Genomic DNA, 19,739 nt, shown 5'->3' on the forward strand with positions numbered 1-19,739 from the left:
GGAATTGCAATTTTTTTCTTAATTCTAGTCCACAAATTTTGTTTCCCAGTACATTATATTGAAGTTTAAATAGCTCCAATAGAAACTGCAACTCCTCACACAAAAAAGCCTTCACACCACTCCATTGACAGAAAAATAAGTTATGGCTCTTGGAAGGCTGGGAGTGAAAATGGAAAAAACAAATTGCTTAGTCCAGAAAGGGTTAATATTGGTTAGTTTAAGTACGAGCTTGGTGGCAGCTTTTTATAATCACCACTTTGCAATATTTCTGTTTCTATTTGTAGGTATTTGTATACTCTGGATGTTCCAGATGGGTTTGTCATCAACCAGCCAGATCAGACACTGGAAATTTTAATGAGTGAGCTTGACCCAGAGATCATGGACCAGTTCTACATGAAAGATGGTGTTACTGCAAATGATGTCACTCGTGTAAGTTAATATGTAAAAATAAGTTTTTTTAAACATTTGCTGCCAGTAAACTTGCTTTAAGATTAAGTGTGCAATTTATGCTTTTTACTGTTTTTAAAATTTTAATAAAATTAATTTATTTGGGGACCTGGTAATTTTTTCTTTTTGCAATATAGTTAATGCATTCCTAACTTTTCAGGTGGATTTTCAGAATAAGTTGTCATATTTGTGTACATGAGGAATAATACTATTTATACGACTTGTAGTGCGCAGTTCCCACACAGACGGCGTACACAGAAGTGGATGGGACGGGACCCGTTCGCAGTCCCTATGGGACTGTGGCTGTCGTATTCCATGTCTGTATGTGTCGTTAATCGACACATACAGAAATGGAGAAAAAAAATGGCAGCCCCCATAGGGAAGAAAAATTGAAAAAATAGAAAAAAGTAACACACAAATAAATAAACGTTTTTAATAAAACACTAACATTAAACTGACATGAAATTTTTTTTTGTGGTTACACTGTTCCTTTAAAGGGAATGTGTTGCCAGCAAAACATGTATTTTTTTTTTTAGTTAAACAATTAGTGTATAGGTGATTAAACATTGTTCAAATTTTTTTTTTTTTTTCACGAGTCAGGAAATATTATAAATTGGATTCAATTGGATTCTAATTTATAATATTTCCCATTGCTGGTCACTAGATGGAGTCATTCCCAAAATTGCAGCATTGCATGTGATAAAGCAACCACATTGCTTTATGCTGCAAAATTTGGTAAAAAGCCCTCGCTCTAGTGAGCTCTCAGCATCCCCCCCTCCTTTATCCTGGCTAGTGCCGGGAGAAACGAGGGGTTTGAACTGTCTAACCTACACTGTGTGTTGCCATTTTTTGAGCTAACACACAGTGTAGAAGGTTTACATACACTAGTAAAACACACTGAAACACAAACATACATAGAAATCCCTTACCTGCTCCAGTCGCCGCCGGTCCATCCGCTCCGTCTGCTGCCGCTGTTCCATGTGCACAAGTCCGGAAGCCGCGACCGGAAGTAGTAATCTTACTGTCCGGCCGCAACTGTTTGTAATGTACCATAGTACAATGTACGGTATTATTAACCATATTCCAATTTATCATGTATTTAAGCTAATTTGATTAACGGGTTTTCTTTTAGATGAGTGGAATTCGTGACCTGATACCAGGTTCTGTCATTGATGCTACAATGTTCAGTCCTTGTGGTTATTCAATGAATGGGATGAAATCAGATGTAAGTATTTTTCATAGTGCAGTATTTGGTTTTATTTCCGACTTGTAGTTTATGGTGTTGTTTTTCTTCTAAGGGAACTTACTGGACCATTCACATCACTCCAGAGCCAGAATTTTCTTATGTTAGCTTTGAAACGAATGTATCGCAAACTACTTATGAGGACCTCATTAGTAAAGTTGTGGATATTTTCAAGCCAAGGAAATTTGTGACCACCCTTTTTGTTAATCAGGTAATGTTGTTTAGCTTCTTTTTTGTGAATATTTAATCTTGGTTATGATCATTGGATACAATTGCGAATTTTCTCACTATGTTCCCCCAATGCGTTTTAGTTGGTATAATACTTGCTAAGTAAGGGGGCAGCACGTAATAACAGATCTGTTTAGAGGTGGATTTCACTTTAACCCCTTAATGACCAGGCCATTTTGCACGTTCATGACCAAGGATTATTTTGTTTTCTCACGGTTGCATTCCAACAGTCGTAACTTTTTTATTTTATTCCGTTGACATAGCTGTATAAGGGTTGTTTTTTTTTGTGGGACAAGTTGTATTTTGCAATTGCACCATTTTTGGAGGCATATAATATAACTAACTTTTATTAACTTTATTTTAGGAGAGACTGGAATATAAGCAGCTATTCCAGCCTTGATTTACACATAAATCTACGCCGTTTACTATGCAGCGTAATTAACATGTTACCTTTTATTCTATGAGTCGGCACGGTCACGGGGATACCAAATATGTAAAGGTTTTATAAGTTTTCCCACGTTTGCACAATAAAAAAAACCCTTTTAGAAAATAATTTACTTGTTTATGCATCGCCGCATTTCAGAGCCGTAACTTTTATTTTTCAGTCAATGTGGGCTTAATTTTTACGGGGCAAGGTGTAGTTTTCATTAGTACTATTATGGGGTTCATGGGACTCATTGATTAACTTTTCTATTTTTTATGGGGGGAATGGGAATGAATTTAGCTGTTTTTTTGGATGCTGTAATCTGGTGGTTTAATGTGTAAATTTTATTCTTGTCATTACGATCGCGGCGATACCATATGTTTTGACACTTTTACTAAATAAAACCGCTTTTTGGGGAAAGTTTTTTTTTTTGGGTTTTTTTTGGTCCCTCTAGGGCACTTTACTATGCGATCTTTAGATCACAGATACAATGCTTTGCTATACTTGGTATACCAAAACATTATTGCCTGTCCGTTTAAAACATGGCCTAATAAGCAGTTGCTGAAGGCAGACCTGGGGGCCTTTGTTAGGCCCCCGGCTGCCATGGAAATCCGACGGCGCCCTGCAATTTCATTGCGGGGGTGACAGAGGGAGCTCCCTCCCTCTGTCAAACACATTAGATGCCGCTGTCGCGATTGACAGCGGCAACTTATGTGTTAAACTGCCGGAATCGGAGCGTGCTTCAGAGGACGGATATATCTGTCCTTATGCGGGAACTAGCTCCTGCATAGGACGGATATATCCGTCCTTCGTCGTTAAGGATTTAAGACAATAGTGCTGTCATTTATATGTATAACTGAATGGCTTGTAGCTGCATTTTAGTAGTATACAGCACTACTTTAAGTTACAATATTTAATTTATTCCAGGATAACCATTGTAACCTGAAATATTGTAACTTGATACAATAAATCCATGAAGAACTTGTAATTGGTTCCAAAGCCCTAAAAAAAGCAACACAATAATAAAGAATGAAATATAAGCAAGTAAATGCAGATCAAGCAAGTCTGCTGGTGAGTCTTCTGTGTTGCGGAGAAGAGGCTTCTTCAGGGGTCTGTGTACAGTGAAAATAAGATCTAGCCATCCTGGCACAAGTAGACAGCCAATCAGTGTATTTACATAAGTAATATAGTGCCCACTAATTGGCTTTACTTGCCCCAATGTGATCTGATTCACAGGTGTTTTACCAGTTAAATGCCCTGGCTGATTGGGTGGGTTTTCTAGCCAATAGCATTCACCACATATTGGCACGGTCTGCAGCGTTGGGTGTGGTTTAAAATTTTGGCCCACAAAATACTTATTTTTGAAAATATTGTAACCTGTGGGACCACTATATATAGTTTGTGCTTACGTGACCTTTTCTTACAAACTCTCAATTCTTTGTTTTTAGAGTTCCAAATGTCGCACAGCATTCACTTGTGCTCAGAAGATTGAAGGCTTCAAGCAACTTGATCGCCAGTTCGCTCAGTTCAACAATTATAATTTTGTTTTTACCAGTTTTGCAAAGATTCAGCTGCAGCAGAGTTGATTAGGAAAAATGAGGAAAAAACGCAAAAAGAAATTGAATGAAAGTGGTGGTGGGTGCTTGCTAGCTAATGTCGTCAGGGCCCATGTTTTCCACTACCATCACATTCTAGTTACAGGAAGCCCTGAATATAATCCTAGTAGGAGTTTGAATTGTATCCATTATTATATCAAGGAGTTAGATAAATTGCATGAATGCTCTCTCCTGTGTGTAGATATTCAATGCCACTCTTGCTGTGAAATTGAAGTGCATGTAGAAAAGGTAAACACATACAGTACTAGATTCTATAATAATTGTAACAATGCACCTAGGTCAACCCACAGCATAGTTTTTCTACAGGTTTCACCAAAAATTCCACACAGACAAGGTTTTCGTCCACACTAGCTCATGTCGTACGGTCATTACAATGCTTTGTGAACTACAGGATTACATGTGTGCCGTTCCATCACTGGACCATATTTTCTGGCTATATGGAATTTCTTTTTCACAAATAAAATTTATATTGCACATAGATTAGAAAAGCCTGTCTAATTTTGGATTATGTTGATGATTGACCTTTTATTTTTATTTTTTATTCTCTGCTTTGTTTCAGACTTTTGATAATGCGTTCTCTGTTAAGTTTCCCTATTTAGATGCTGATTTGTTTACTGTGCATTAGAATTGGTTGCAGGTGACTTGGAGCCAATGCTGTCTGAGTGCACTGACGTGTTGTGCCATTATCCTGGATCTTTCTGTGGGTAACTGCCAGTTCTGATTGTGTGTGTGAGCAATATGCTGTAAACATGCCAGGTCTCCCCTCAAACAAAATTCCCTTTTCATCTTGTAATCCCTGTGACATTGTGCATGACTACTATTCTGTATTTGACAGTGCTGTGACCTCATCTGCTCTCCCTTGTGTAATTGTGTGGTAGTTCTTTTTTTACCATATGTAGGTTATATCATAAACTGGAGAGCTGGTGAGAAGCTGTGACTGTACTTGTCCTACTAATGTTCAATCATGATGTATAGTACAGGCTTCTGGAAATTTGAGTTATCATTTGGAACTCTGAAATACCTATTGTTGCTATTATCCTTGTCTATTTGTATCCTTTCTGGATATGTTGCTTCATAATACCTTACATATTTATATAAAACACTTTTTATAGTGTTAAATTATGCTTGGTTTAAAATCGATGCCCTGGGACATTTTATGTCCTATTAAAGCATAACTTCTGCAGAGAATCGGCAAATACCATTTTAAAATTCTGATTGTTGATCCTCCGCACTGATGACAAACTGTAAATTCGGTTTTTGGCAAATGGCACTGTTCTGGTATTCCTCTTGTGGCCTCTTTTTTTTTTTTTTTGTTTTATTTTTAGACTGCATCTGAAGCCTGTGCTGGTCATAACACATAGGGAATACTACATCTTCTACAGATGACCACAGAAATTAAGTGAGAGAAACTCATACTGGTGCACCATACGACCGGTTCGCTGCAGACTGTACGACCGATTCCTAAACAACACTCTTAGGGGTTTTCTAATACTTTCCTGTTTAGAACGTGTTTGAGAACTTTCAAGAACGAGGCAAGTTCGTTGCAACTCCTATGCCGCGCCTACTTATTAATACATACGTGTTTAAAAAAAACAACAAAAAACTGGTGCATGGGCCTTCTAAATATGGTGTACAGCCCAAATGCCATATTTTTCACTGTATTAACAGAAATCTGCCATAAATACATAAATCTGCTCCATTGTATCATTTGTATAGACTGCGTGGTCACCAGGAATTCTGTTTTGGACAAGGAGTTATCAGAACATTTAGAATAATAGGGGGTTCTGAGTGGAAACTGCACAGCAGCGGTTTGCAAGTTATCTTGATTGATTACAGAAGAGTGGATTTGTTTTTTCTCAGTAAGGTTTAAGAACACATTCTGTGAAAATAAGTGCCACCAGATGCTTAGGAGCTACTATCAGAAGATTAAACGGCAGGCAGAAAATCTCAACAAAAGTGAACTTGTGCTTTTATGCATTTGTAAACGTGAAGCTTCTTTCAAGAAGATAACCTTTCCTCACTTGATTAGCGTTTGAGCACCTGTAGTACAATTGGTGCTTTTTTTTTGTATTTTTTTAATTATTTTTTTTTGTTGGACCAATCTTTAAAATCGTGGCTGTCCACTATTGTTTTAATATAACCTGATCCTTGAAAGCCTCTGTCAAGGCTTAAGTTTTTAAATGAGGCTGAGCTGTATTGGGTACTTGCCACTCTTTTTTACCCAGGGGCCATTCTTGATGAGTGGGAGGAACAGGTTATGTTGGTCAATTGTAGACTACCTCTTATGTCTAAATCATGCCTATAAAATACCTTACAATAAGTATAGTAATATATACAGATGACCTGCTTGGAAATGATGGGAGAGTTAATTGCATTTTTAGGTTCTCTAGTTCAATGAGATGAGGAAAATAATAAATAACATTTCTCTACATTATTAGGCTTTGGTTAATTGAACTGTACTGAAAATATCTGTACCTCAGACCTAAATGCTTCAATAAAAATGCTTAAATCATGTGGTCTTTTGTCTGTTATCCAAGGATGCCGCTTAAATAGCACATTACCTCCTACAATAGGAAAACTCATCTGTATCAGTCATTGCGATGGACTCTTGGCGTTCCTCTGGTCATGTATGCCGTTTAAGAGTCTGCAAACACAGCGCCAATTGACATTCCCAGCCAAATTGGATGTCAGCCTATTTAATCTACTTCGTAGATAACTAGGAAACACTCAGATTTGTTAATCCAACATTAAATTTATTTAATTTACTGATTTACAGTGTCTGATCCACTGTGAGCAGCCTAACCTAATGGAAGGAGCAGCATTTTTGTACGTTCTAATTTTTCATCTTCATGGTGAATATGCTGCCATATATGGACAATGGCATCAGAAGCTTCCCCAGGGCTGTAATCCCTGTGCAAAGAACTAGACCATGCTCTTCTTGGAAACTGGTATACCCGTAACAGATGCCATGCCTCCTCCAATTTGTTTTGGTAGTGACTTGGCCAGGCTTCCATAAAGGGTCAGGTCTCTGCTCTCCTGATTTTCTATTTCAGCTACCAACTCTGGCTTACTGCAGGGTGTAGCCCATTGCACCCATCCTTTATGCCATCTCGCAACGCCCTGGAATCTTAAAGTGTACCTAATCTTTAACCTGTTAGTGACCGGCCCATAGTGTTTTTACGTCGGTCACTAACAGGCCTTATTCCGATGCCATAGAGTTTTTACGTTGCGGCATCGGAATAAGTAAACAGCAGGGAGCTGTCAAATCTCCCTGCTCTCAGCTGCCAGAGGTAGCTGGGGGCGTCCCTGCTCTGCCGGGTGAGATCGATATTTGTATAGATCTCACCCGTTTAACCCCTCAGATGCGGTGCTCAATAGCGAGCACCGCATCTGAGTGGTTTTGGAGAGAGGGAGGGAGCTCCCTCTCATCACACCCGGCAATAAGATCGCCGAGTGTCTGTCTCCCATGGCAGCCGGGGGCCTAATAAAGGCCCCCAGGTCTGCCTGTAATGAATGCCTGCTAGATCATGCCGCAGGCATGACCTAGCAGATGCCTGTCCGTTTTAAACGGACAGGAAGTAATACACTGCAATACAGAAATATTGGTGTATTATAATAGCGATCGGAGGATCGCATAGTGAAGTCCCCTAGTGGGACTTGTAAAGTAAAAAAAAAATTCCGTTAAAAAAAAAAAAAAAAACTTTTTCCCCTTACAAACTGCTTTACTATTAAAAAAACAAAATAAAGTTAAAGTTACACATTTGGTATCGCCGCGTCCGTAACAACCTTGACTATAAAGCTATTACATTACTTAACCCGCACGGTGAACGCCATAAAAAACGACCGAAAAATTGCTGTTTTCTGTGAGTCCTGACTTTAAAAAAATGTGATTAAAAAGTGATCAAAAAGTCGCATCAACTCCAAAATGGTACCAATAAAAACTACAAGTCGTCCTGCAAAAAAAAGCCCTCATACAACTGCGTTGGCGAAAAAAAAAACGTTACGGCTCTTCAAATATGGAGACATAAAAACAAAATTTTGAAAAAAAAGCGTTTTTACTGTGTAAAAGTAGTAAAACATACAAAAACGATACAAATTTGGTATCGTTGCAATCGTAACAACCCGCTGAATAAAGTTATTGTTTTCTTTATACCACACGGTAAACTGCGTAGATTTAGGACGTAAAAAAGAGTGGCGAAATTTCTGATTTTTTCTCTATTCCCCCCCCAAAAAAAGTTCATAAAAGTTAATCAATAAATATGTACCTCAAAATGGTGCTATTAAAAAATACAACTTGTCCCGCAAAAAACAAGACCTTCTACAGCTATGTCGACGCAAAAATAAACGTTATAGCTCTTGGAATGCGACGATGGAAAAACGTAAAAAATAGCCTGGTCATTAAGGTCTAAAATAGGCTGGTAATTAAGGGGTTAAGGTGACTTTAGAATACTCTAACGTGTGTATATGAGAAACACTTGTTTGGCTATTATGACTTGTATTCTGCATTTTTTTTTTTACCAATTTTTGCCTATATAGGCTTTAGCTTTAATGCTCAGTATTCTCAGCTTGTGGGTGGAGCCTACTTGCTATGGCTTCTATACTCCGAAAAGAAGAATCCAGTCTATCAGATGTATAGAAACAAGCATTGTAGGAATCCAGCACTGGATTGAGATCGAACATTCTAGGAAGCTGCTGCAGCGGCATTGTCTCTGCCTCACCTTGTGCTACTCCTCCCCCTCTTTATAGACTTCAATGGGCAGCTGTAACCCAATACATCAATAATGATGCTGGCCCATCTCTTGAGATGAAAAAAAAAAAGCTGTAAATTCAGAGTGCGTGAACAGTTAGTGTATGTTCACACGGCCTATTTACGGATGTAATTTGGGCGTTTTTGCCCCGAATTACGTTTGAAAATAGCGCCTCAATAGCGTTGACAAACATCTGCCCATTGAAAGCAATGGGCAGACGTTTGTCTGTTCACACGAGGCGTAATTTACGCGCCGCTGTCAAGACGGCGCGTAAATAGACGCCCGCGTCAAAGAAGTGACCTGTCACTTCTTTGGCCGTAATTGGAGCCGTTATGACTCCAATGAATAGCAGCGCCAATTACGCCCGTAATTGACGCGGCGTTCAAGCGCCTGCACATGCCGTTACGGCTGATAATACGGGGATGTTTTCAGGCTGAAACATCCCTGTAATTTCAGCTGTTACGGACGCCCTCGTGTGAACATACCCTTAGGAAGAAGGGGGCAGAATGAGTCTCCTAAGTAGAGAGGGAGGCATTATTTTTCTAAAGATATTAAGTTTCTTATTATTTTGTACGATTGAGTTATGCAAAGTTAGTTACCATTTAAAGGCTATGTACACCTTTTTGAAAGGAATTTTTTTTTAAATTAAATCAATGTATTTTAAATCCCATTTGGAATTGGCTTTTATGAATATGTGGCGATGAACTTACTGCTCGGTTGAGAGCAGGTCCTGTGTGTTTTGGACACACAGGACCCTGCTAATATCGATCACATCTCAGTTTATAACTTGGATCTGACCGATATAAGTTGGATCCTAAGGCTGGATTCAAACGAACACATGTCCGTAATGGACGGAACGTATTTCGGCCGCTAATCCCGGACCGAACACACTGCAGGGAGCCGGGCTCCTAGCATCATAGTTATTTACGATGCTAGAGGTCCCTTCCTCTCCGTGGAACTACTGTCCCGTACTGAAAACATGATTACAGTACGGGACAGTGGTTCCACGGAGAGGCAGGGACTCCTAGCATCGTACATAACTATGATGCTAGGAGCCCGGCTCCCTGCAGTGTATTCGGTCTGGGATTAGCGGCCGAAATACGTTCCGTCCATTACGAACGTAATGTGCTCATGTGAATCCAGCCTAAGTGTCAGACACGCAGGACCTGCTCTCAGCCGAGCCATCAGTTCAGCTGAACTGACAATCTGCTGCGAGAACGATAAACCTGTGTACAGAATACTTAGCAGCTGTATCGTAAACCGTAATACAAGAAATTAAGCCATATAGAAAAGTTATTTAAGACCTAAAGCCTTTATTTATTTTTTCCCTTATTCAAAGGTGTACATAGCCTTAAATGAACTCTAGCAAAAAATATATTTTTTTACCTATATAGTGCAGCATAGGCTATTAACCCCTTCAGGACCAGACCCATTTTTTCAAATCTGACATATTTCACTTTGTGGTAATAACTCTGGAATGCTTTTACTTATCAAAGCGATTCTGAGATTGTTTTCTCGTGACCCATTGGACTTTATGATAGTGGAAAAATGTGGTCGATAAATTCAATATTTACCAGTGAAAAACACCAAAATTTTGTGGAATTGCAAAAATGTGCATTTTTCTAAATATAAATGTATCTGCTTGTAAGACAGCCAGTTATACCACTCAAAATTGTTGCTAATTAACATCCCGCATATGTCTACTTTAGATTGGCATAGTTTTTTTTTAACGTCCTTTTATTTTTCTATGATGTCACAAGGCTTAGAACTTTAGCAGCAATTTCTCACATTTTCAAGAAAATTTCAAAAGGCTATTTTTACAGGGGCCAGTTCAGTTGTGAAGCTGCTTTTAGGGCCTTATATATTAGAAACCCCCAAAAAGTCACCCCATTTTAAAAACTTCACCCCTCAACGTATTCAAAACAGCATTTAGAAAGTTTCTTAACCCTTTAAACATTTCACAGGAATTAAAGCAACGTAGAGGTGAAATTTTCAAATTTCATTTTTTTTTTTTTTTGCAGAAATTCATTTTTAATCTATTTTTTTTGTAACACAAGTTTTTACCAGAGAAACGCAACTCAATATTTATTGCCCAGATTCTGCAGTTTTTAGAAATATCCCACATGTGGCCCTAGTGCGGTAATGGACTGAAGCACCGGCCTCGGAAGCAAAGGAGCACCTTGTGGATTTTGGGCCTCCTTTTTATTAGAAAATATTTTAGGCACCATGTCAGGTTTCAAGGGCTCTTTCGGTGCCAAAACAGTGGAAATCCAGCAAAAGTGACCCCATTTGGGAAACTACACCCCTTGAGGAAATTATCTAGGGGTATAGTGAGCATTTTGACCCTGCAGGTTTTTTGCAGAAATTATTGGAAGTAGGCTGAGAAAATGAAAATCGTCATTCTTTCAAAGATAATGTAGGTTTAGCAAATTTTTTCTAATTTCCACGAGTACTAAAGGAGAAAAAGCACCACAACATTTGTAAAGCAATTTCTCCCGAGTAAAACAATACCCCACATGTGGTTATAAACGGATGTTTGGACACACGGCGGAGCTTAGAAGGGAAAGAGCGCTATTTGGCTTTTCGAGCTCAAATTTAGCAGGAATGGTTTACGGAGGCCATGTCGCATTTGCAAAGCCCCTGAGGGACCAAAATAGTGAAAACGCCAAAAAAGTGACTCCATTGAGAAAACTACACCCCTTGAGGAATCCATCTAGGGGTGTAGTGAGCATTTTGCCCCCACAGGTGTTTCATAGATTTTATTAGAATTGGGCAGTGAAAATAAAAAAAAAATCCTTTTTCTTCAATAAGACGTAGCTTTAGCTCCAAAATTTTAATTTTCTCAACAAATAAAGGAAAAAAAGAACCCCAACATTTGTAAAGCAACTTCGCTGGAGTACGGCAATACCCCACACGTGGTCATAAAATGCTGTTTGGGCACACGGCGGCTCAGAAGGGAAGGAGCGCCATTTGCTTTTGGTGTACAGCTTTTGCTGCATTTGGTTTCTGGTCGCTATGTTGCATTTGCAAAGCCCCTGTGGGACCAAAACAGTGCATTCCCCCCCAGACGTGACCCCATTTTGGAAACAACACCCTCAAGGTATTCACCTAGGGGTGTAGTGAGCATGTTAACCCCACAGGTGTTTTGCAGAAATTCGTGTGCACACGATGTGGGAGAATGAAAATGGGAATTTTTCCTTAGATATGCCAATATGTGGTGCCCGCTTGTGCCACCATAACAAGACAGCTCTCAATTATTACGTGGTGTTTCCCTGTTTTAGAATCACCCTACATGTGGCCCTAATCTTTTGCCTGGACATTCGACAGGGCTCAGGAGTGAAAGAGTACCGTGTAAAATTGAGGCCTAATTTGGCGACATATAAAGTATTGGTTCACAATTGCAGAGGCTTTGATGTGAAATAATAAAAGAAACCCCTGAGAAGTGACCCCATTTTGGAAACTGCACCCCTCAAGGCATTTATTAAGAGGTGTAGTGAGCATTTTCACCCCACGTGTCTTTTCCATAAATGATTGCGATGCGGAAGGTACAAATTAAAATTTTTCCCTAGATATGCCAATTCAGTGTCAAATATGTCGTGCCCAGCTTGTGCCACTTTTTTTTTTTTATATATACAGCATTCACCGTACGTTATAAACTACATGTTACCTTTATTCTGCGGGTCAGTACGATTCCGGCGATACCAAATTTATAGAACTTTTTTATAACTTTTGGAAAGACAATGTATTTTTTTCTGTCGCCAAGTTGTGAGAGCCATAAATTTTACATTTTTTCGTCGATGGAGCTGTATGAGGGCTTGTTTTTTGCGAGACGAGGTATAGATTTTTTAGGTACCATTTTTGGATACATGCGACTTTTTGATCACTTTTTATTTCAATTTTTGGAAGACTGACCAAAAAACAGTAATTATGGCAGTGTTTTTGAGTTGTTTTTTTTTACGGCGTTCACTGCGCTGGATAAATAACATAATATTTTTATAGTTCAGGTCGTTACGGTCGCTGCGATACCAAATATGTATGGCTTTATTATTTTTTTCTATAATAAATGACTTGATAAGTGAAAAAGGGCGATTGTGTTTTGTGTTATTTGAAACTTTTATTGTATGTTTTACAACTTTTATTTTTACTTTTTTTACACTTTTTTTTACACTTTTCTTTAGTCCCACTAGGGGACTTGAAGGTCCAACTGTTTGTTTGATGTTCTAATACATTGCACTACCTATGTAGTGCAATGTATTGGAACTGTCAGTTGTTCACTGACAGCAAGCCGGTCAGGCTCCGCCTCTGGGCGGGGCCTAATCAGCTTACGTAATGGCAGACGAGTCCATTGTTAGGGCTCCTGTTGCCATAGTAACAGTCGCCAGCCTTGCCATTGCATGGCAAGGCTGCCGATTTTCTTCAAACCTCTAGGATGCAGCGATCACAATGGATCGCTGCATCGAAGGGGTTAATGCCAGGAATCGGAGCTAGCTCCGGTTCCTGGCGATAGATCGGGGTGTCCGCTGTAACATACAGCGGACACCCACTGCTGATGACGCCGGCTCAGCTTCTAAGCCGGAAGCTGAGGCGGCGCCATCTTGCCGATGGTACCGGAAGCCTCCTGGGCCCCGCCGACGACGGGGCATAGGAGGATTCCGTTACAGGCTGATCGGGAGGTAAGCATTAGGCGGGATTCACACGACCGGGTCGTTCCCGAGCCCGAGTGCCGGCCGGTAAAATCGGCCATTTTGCCCGGCCGGTTTGCATAAAGTTATTCATCCGGGCCGGGCAGATCCGGACAGTGACATCTGCGGCAGCTCCTGAAGGGGAATCCCCATGTGTTCGGGGATTCCGCTTCAGGAGTTTCCCCTGATGTCACTGCCCAGATATGGACAGAGACATCAAGCGCTCTGTCCAGGAGCGGAATCCCCGAAAACACGGGGATTCCGCTCCTTCAAGGAGCTAAAGTGCGGCTAGCACATAGCAGAGCGGGGAGATACCTCCCTGCTCTGCTATAGTGGTGTCGCTGCAGTAGTAGCAGTCACAGCAGCTGCTAGCGGCGCCATCGAATGTGTCGCCGGGCCAGGGAGCTTTTAACAAGCAGGAGAAGGGAGCCAGCGCAGCGCTCCATCCACCTGCTGTACACCCCGGCCCTGCAACACAGTGTACAGCGATGCCATTCGTCAGAATGGCATCAACTCCTCCTCACATGCACTCTGCGCTGTGAGGAGGAGGAGATAGAGCGCAAGCGCCGGAAAACCCGGCCATCACTCGGGACACATCCCGGTGATGGCCGTGTATTACCCGGCCCCATAGACTTCTATGGGGGCCGGGTACCCGGGCGAAGATAGAGCATGTCCTATTTTTTGATGGCCGGATTTCCCGGCCGTCAAAAAATCGGTCGTGTGAATAGCCCCATTAGGGGTCTATTATTCCTAATGCAGCCGGGTGCCGGCCGATTTATGAACGGCCGGCACCCGGCCGGGAAACCCTGCCGTGTGAATGAGGCCTTAGCCCTCCGATCGCCTTTGCAGCCACCGGCAACCCAGCGATCACGTTGCTGGGGTGCCGGTGGCTATAAACGCCTCACGAACCTCTATTGAACGCAGCATGTGAGGGGTTAATCGGTCGGATCGGAGGCTAGCTCCGGTCCTGGCCGATACCTCAGGGTGCCAGCTGTAACATACAGCTGTCACCCGGCGGTGATGTCGCTGGCTCAGCTCCTGAGCCAGCTTCATCTCCATGACGTACAGTAACGTGAAAATGCGGTAAGACACCAGTTTTCTTGACGTTACTGTACGTGATCCGGCGGGAAGGGGTTAAAGAATACTGTAGAGGCTCTTGTGTATGACATTTGTATACCTGTTTTAGTTAATGGGCTTTTTAATGGGTAATCTGCTATCTTTGCGCCTTCCCCCTTTGATATGGTTTGCATTATGCAGCCTACGTTTCCCACAATGCTTCTGGCTTTAGAGGCTAACTCGAGTCTTAATGCATCCTATTTGTTGCAGCTTCACACTGCTCGGTCTGTCTCCTGCTAGTGATAGATTTCTCTCGGTCAGTTTTTACACAGGTAGCAGTGAGAAGCAGCATCTCATAGAAATATACTGGACTCTGCACACCGCTGTCACAGATAGTATAGACTGTCTCCGTCAGGGGAGTTTTAGAACCGCAGCTAATCATAGTAAGGCTTTGTCTATTAAATCAGTGCACTCTTGCTCCCCTAGAGCAAAAATGATCTGAGCAGCACTGTATGTATGGGGGTGATATATAGGGAAACCAGAAGGGTGTCTCAGAGCTGCCAGGAGGGATTTGATGGGTGATGATTAATCCTGTACTTCACAGGAAGTCAGCCACACAGGTGAAAATAACCTATCTACACATGAGAGCGTGGTCTATTTTGGGGGTCAGACTGAGATCTCATGACACCACTGTCCAAAATAAGAGTTCAAAATGTATAGATGCAGCTGAGATGGGATAAAACAAATTACACTGCTATAATATTGCTGGGGAGTTCGCAATATATGCGCAAAACATTTTTTTTTGCCTTTTGCTGGAGTACTTCGTTAATCTGGGCGTACTTTCAAGTTTCTCCTTTTGAGCAACTGCATGACATCTTGGTTAGGTTACTTTCCTGGAAGGGTCTGTGAATTAGCTGCTCTTTCCTGCAAATCTCCTTTCATCGTGATGCACAGGGTTAAAGTGCCATCTGCCTTCCATGTCAATGAGGACATCGTTGTGCTCTCATCCAAGAGAGCTGGCCTCCACAGTATCTAAGGTTAGAGCTGTAGGCATCTACAGTACCTTGATGCTGCTACTGACTTCTTCAGATGCCGAAATCGCGATTTTTCATCCCTGAAGGGCCTTGGTGGCCTCAAAGGCTTCCATTGCTTGCTGGAATTGGTTTGCAATCATAGAATCCAATTGGCTCAATGTTAAGGTTCCGCTCTTTTGGGTTACTGCCCATTCCACTCGGTCTGTTGATATATACTTGGCAGTATGGCACCGCGTGTCAGTCTCTGGTCTGCAAGGCTATTACCTTGGCTTCAGTGCATACATTCGCAAAGTTCTACCAGATACCTACCTTGGCTTCTTTTGATACCCGTCTGGGTCGCAGGGTACTCTAAGCCCGCTGTTTTCTAGTCAGGTCAAATGGACAGTTTCTTTTGCCCTGCCTCTAAGACTGCTTCTGAACGTATCATGGTTCTGTGTCTCTCAATGACAATAACAAGAAAATTTAATTATTGTATTCACCGTAAAAATCAATCCTTTTCTCGTTTAATTCATTGGGAGACAGTTCCCGCCCTTATATTTTTCCTAGTTCTCACTGGATCTGGATTTGTTGTTGCATTCTGTTATGTCCTGCTTTCTGCACAAACCTGACTAGCCTACTGTTGGTGGGAAGGGTATGGCCTGCCTGGGCAGAGCCAACAATTTTTTCAGCCTAATGACAGCCTCCTAATGGCAAGAGCCTATACCCATTGTGCTGTATCCCCAAGTTAATTTAACGAGAAAAGGATGTTATGGGGCGTACAAAAATCGAATTTTACCAGTTCCAAGAACAGGTCATGGTCATAATGGACGCTAACGTTTTAACAAACTTTGCATGAATTAATAGTACAAGCGAATGTAAGAACATTAGTAATATATATTAGAGAAAAATGCCTCTTTCGCCACTTATCAGTCTCCCCAACTATTCACTCACTCTGAATTTACTGCTTTTGTCCTAAACTTGAGATGGAAGACTATCCGCTCACTGAGGGATCAGGTTACAGCTGTCTATAAAATTCTTGGGAGGAGAGCAGAGAGACAGAAGCTTGTGCAGCAGATTCTACTAAGTGTTATATCACACCTCAGTGCTATATTTACCTCTACACGGCTCATTACTGCTGTATAATCTCCATGCTGCTGCTTCTATATATGTGATAGAGGAGTAGGATAATCCTCTTCGCTGTGTACAGTGTATTGCAGACATGATGGAAGTTAGCCTCCACCTGCTAGCCTAGAGAAAACTGAATTAGAATGCCTGCAGAGGGGAAACTGCTAAAAAAATAAAAATACAAATCATATAATCGCCAGAAATAGTGTTATTCCTCATTTACACAAATATGACAGCTTATTCTGAAAAGTTAAGTACGCTTTAACTATGTCAGTAACCTAAGACCATTCTTAAAGGGGTATTCTGGTTTTTACTTGTAGAGTAGGAAGCCTTTAATTTCCAAATATCTGTATTTATAATTCTGCTCATATATGTTTCTCATACCGGTGCAGCTGATCCCTCTATCTGCACTGTAGAATTGTATAGCCCTTGTATCAGTCCTGTTGAATTTATCCATGGGCAAACTGAATAGGAGTATGGTGCCAGTCACGTGCCATATGACTCCAGGCATTCCGTAAGCAACAGGATTATATGACATACATGTACTGGGTAAAGAACACTTGTCTTGCAAATATCGTTCAATATATGCCGGATAGCAGGACAACTAACGAACATCTTCCTGTCTATGGCCAACTATAAGGGGGCATTACAGTTTAAAGAGGCTCTGTCACCAGATTTTGCAACCCCTATCTGCTATTAAACACAAGAGAAAGAAAGAGTCAGAAACTATCAATAAATATAAATGCCAGATGGCATAGAAAAATATAAATTTTATTTAGACAATACAAGTAACACGATTAAAAATAGACTACAAATCAAAAAAGACTGTATATCTCCAAAAGTATGGGAGAGGAACATGGGTCAAAAAGGTAAAACAATACAAACAGCAGTTAGTTTATATCTGTAGTTGTTAATTTGTAGCAGTGGTTCTAAACGATTTGCAAACGACAGATACAGAGAAAGCAAAGGTTAATTATAACCATACACAGTAACGATACATATCAGCAAAAAGCGATTGGTCTAGTAACAGGCATGAAAAAGATAAGAAACCTAATAGTTAGGCTTAGAGAAACTCAGTACAACCAAACCTGCTGTCTAAATAGACATAAGTGTTTAGCAGCTAAACCTATCGCAAGTTTAGAATAGTAAATGTATCAATCAATGATCATATATTTAAAGATTGCAAAGGAAGCACCGCTAGTACTGACCCATATCGTTCCAGGAATATGGTGACTCCCAGAAGTGGAGAAACCCCAACGCGCGTTTCGCGTGGATGGCTTTTTCAAGGGGTATGTTCCTAATCATTTAGATTACGCCTCTTATGCTGTAACTCACAAGATCAGCTGAGCTCATCAACCAATAGAGGAGTGACTTCCGCCGTGCGCGTCCAAAGAAGAGGCATCGCGATACTTAAGCTCCGGGCCGTCAAGACACGACCACGCATGCGCGGCTCCGGAAACCGCGCACGCGCAGACGCGTACAATGAGCAATCCAGGCAAGTCCCGGCGATGACAGAACTGACACACACGGATGAAGAACAGAGTAAGGTAGGGAAAAGGGGACTCAATCTGGCACTAAAAAGATAATTAGGCCACTCTAAGTGCCGTTTATCTTATACGCGGACAAGTTTAATGGGACTGTCACACTAACTCAAATATCGGAAAAGATCCATCAAATGAATAGATCGTTCAGACATACGAGAAGCAGATATCATAATTAAGTCAATCCTTGTCACGATAATGTAATCAGTACTAGAGTAAATGAACATTCCTGCAAAAAATTAAATAATAAAATAATACTAAAGAAAAACATGAAAATATGATTAAATATAAAAATAAAAATAAATATAAAAATAATAAATATAAGATAAAAATAATAATAAAATATTACAAATTATAAACTAAACATGTGAAAAGATCTCATAATAAATGAGATAAAAAATATATATATAAAAGTGATTATTAATATAAGTGACAGTTACAGAAAAAAATAAATAAAATATATAATCATGGGTATCAAAACCAAACAAAAATAAGATGCTTGCTAACAGAATTTATTTATAGCAGCAATTAATGAGATACCAAAGTTATATACAAATAAATATAAAGAGTGAATTACAGGGAATATAATAGTAATAATAATAAATAAACAGGAAAAATTTTTTTTTCTTTTTTTTTTTTTTTTTTTTTTTTTTTCCCCTTCCTACTTCAGAAAAATAATTCGTACATAATACAATACAGGAGATGTCACATAACACAATATGTTATCAAAAGGCGGATATACATTACTAACATATCAACACCGTATAGATTAAATATAAAATATAAAATATTGGAGAGTCTCTTAAGCCCAAATTCAATCCCTCAGAATCCCGGAAGGCACACTCGCAGATGGTCTAAGGCATACATGATCAGCAACAGAGGAAATGACTAAATAGAACAAAAACATATATTAATAGACATACAGTTAAAAACAATTAAAAATACATATAGGCAGAGAATTCATAGAAATGACACAAAACTTAGTGTCTCATTCAAACCAACAGGGGCCATAGTACCTAAAGTGACTATCCACTTACATTCCCTCTGGGCTAACAGTTTCTTGATGTCTCCGCCTCGAATCCCAGAGAGAACTTTATCAATACCCCATGCCTTAAATGATTTGGGATCACAGGCATGGTGTATTTTAAAATGCTTAGGGATGGTCTTGAGGAGTGTGAGGTCATCCACATCTCTTGCAGCCACAATGTCACGCACGTGTTCACGTATTCTGACACGTAGTTGTCTTGACGTTAGGCCCACGTATACTTTTTGACAGGCACAAGTGGCGTAGTAAATGACATTCATTGTACTACAAGAGATGTAGTGTCTGATTTCAAATTCCCTGTTGTCAATCATTGATACAAATTTAGTTGTACGGACCAGATTCTTACAAGACAGGCAGTCACCACAAGGGTAACAACCATGTCTAGGGGTGCTTGATGTAAATGGGTTGCACTGTCTTGGTACATAGTGACTTCTTACCAGCATATCCTTCAAGTTCATACTTCGTCGAGCTGTCATAAGGGGTTTGTTGGAAAGGTTGCCTGCCAACGCGGGTTCTAAATGCAAAATTGGGCAGTGTTTCTCTAGCACGGATCTCATCATATGCCACTGGT

The 19,739-nt window shown here is 40.4% G+C and overlaps 1 protein-coding gene across 4 annotated transcripts in view; it reads left to right on the forward strand.

The window, feature by feature from the left end:
- Positions 1-6,472, forward strand: part of AMD1 (adenosylmethionine decarboxylase 1) — a 33,963-nt gene extending 27,491 nt beyond the window's left edge. For 3 of the 4 annotated variants that reach the window (XM_075862277.1, XM_075862275.1, XM_075862276.1), the window contains 4 exons: positions 285-429; positions 1,580-1,672; positions 1,746-1,901; positions 3,791-6,472. In XM_075862277.1, the coding sequence (XP_075718392.1) occupies positions 285-429; positions 1,580-1,672; positions 1,746-1,901; positions 3,791-3,928 (532 nt within the window). In that variant the 3' untranslated portion in view covers positions 3,929-6,472. Of the gene's footprint in view, positions 1-284; positions 430-1,579; positions 1,673-1,745; positions 1,902-3,269; positions 3,414-3,790 lie in introns of all 4 variants that reach the window. The other variant, XR_012883193.1, reaches the window with a different exon arrangement.
- The last annotated feature ends 13,267 nt before the right edge of the window (positions 6,473-19,739 follow it).

Source organism: Rhinoderma darwinii, chromosome 4 (assembly GCF_050947455.1).
Source record: "Rhinoderma darwinii isolate aRhiDar2 chromosome 4, aRhiDar2.hap1, whole genome shotgun sequence".
NCBI lineage: Eukaryota > Metazoa > Chordata > Amphibia > Anura > Rhinodermatidae > Rhinoderma > Rhinoderma darwinii.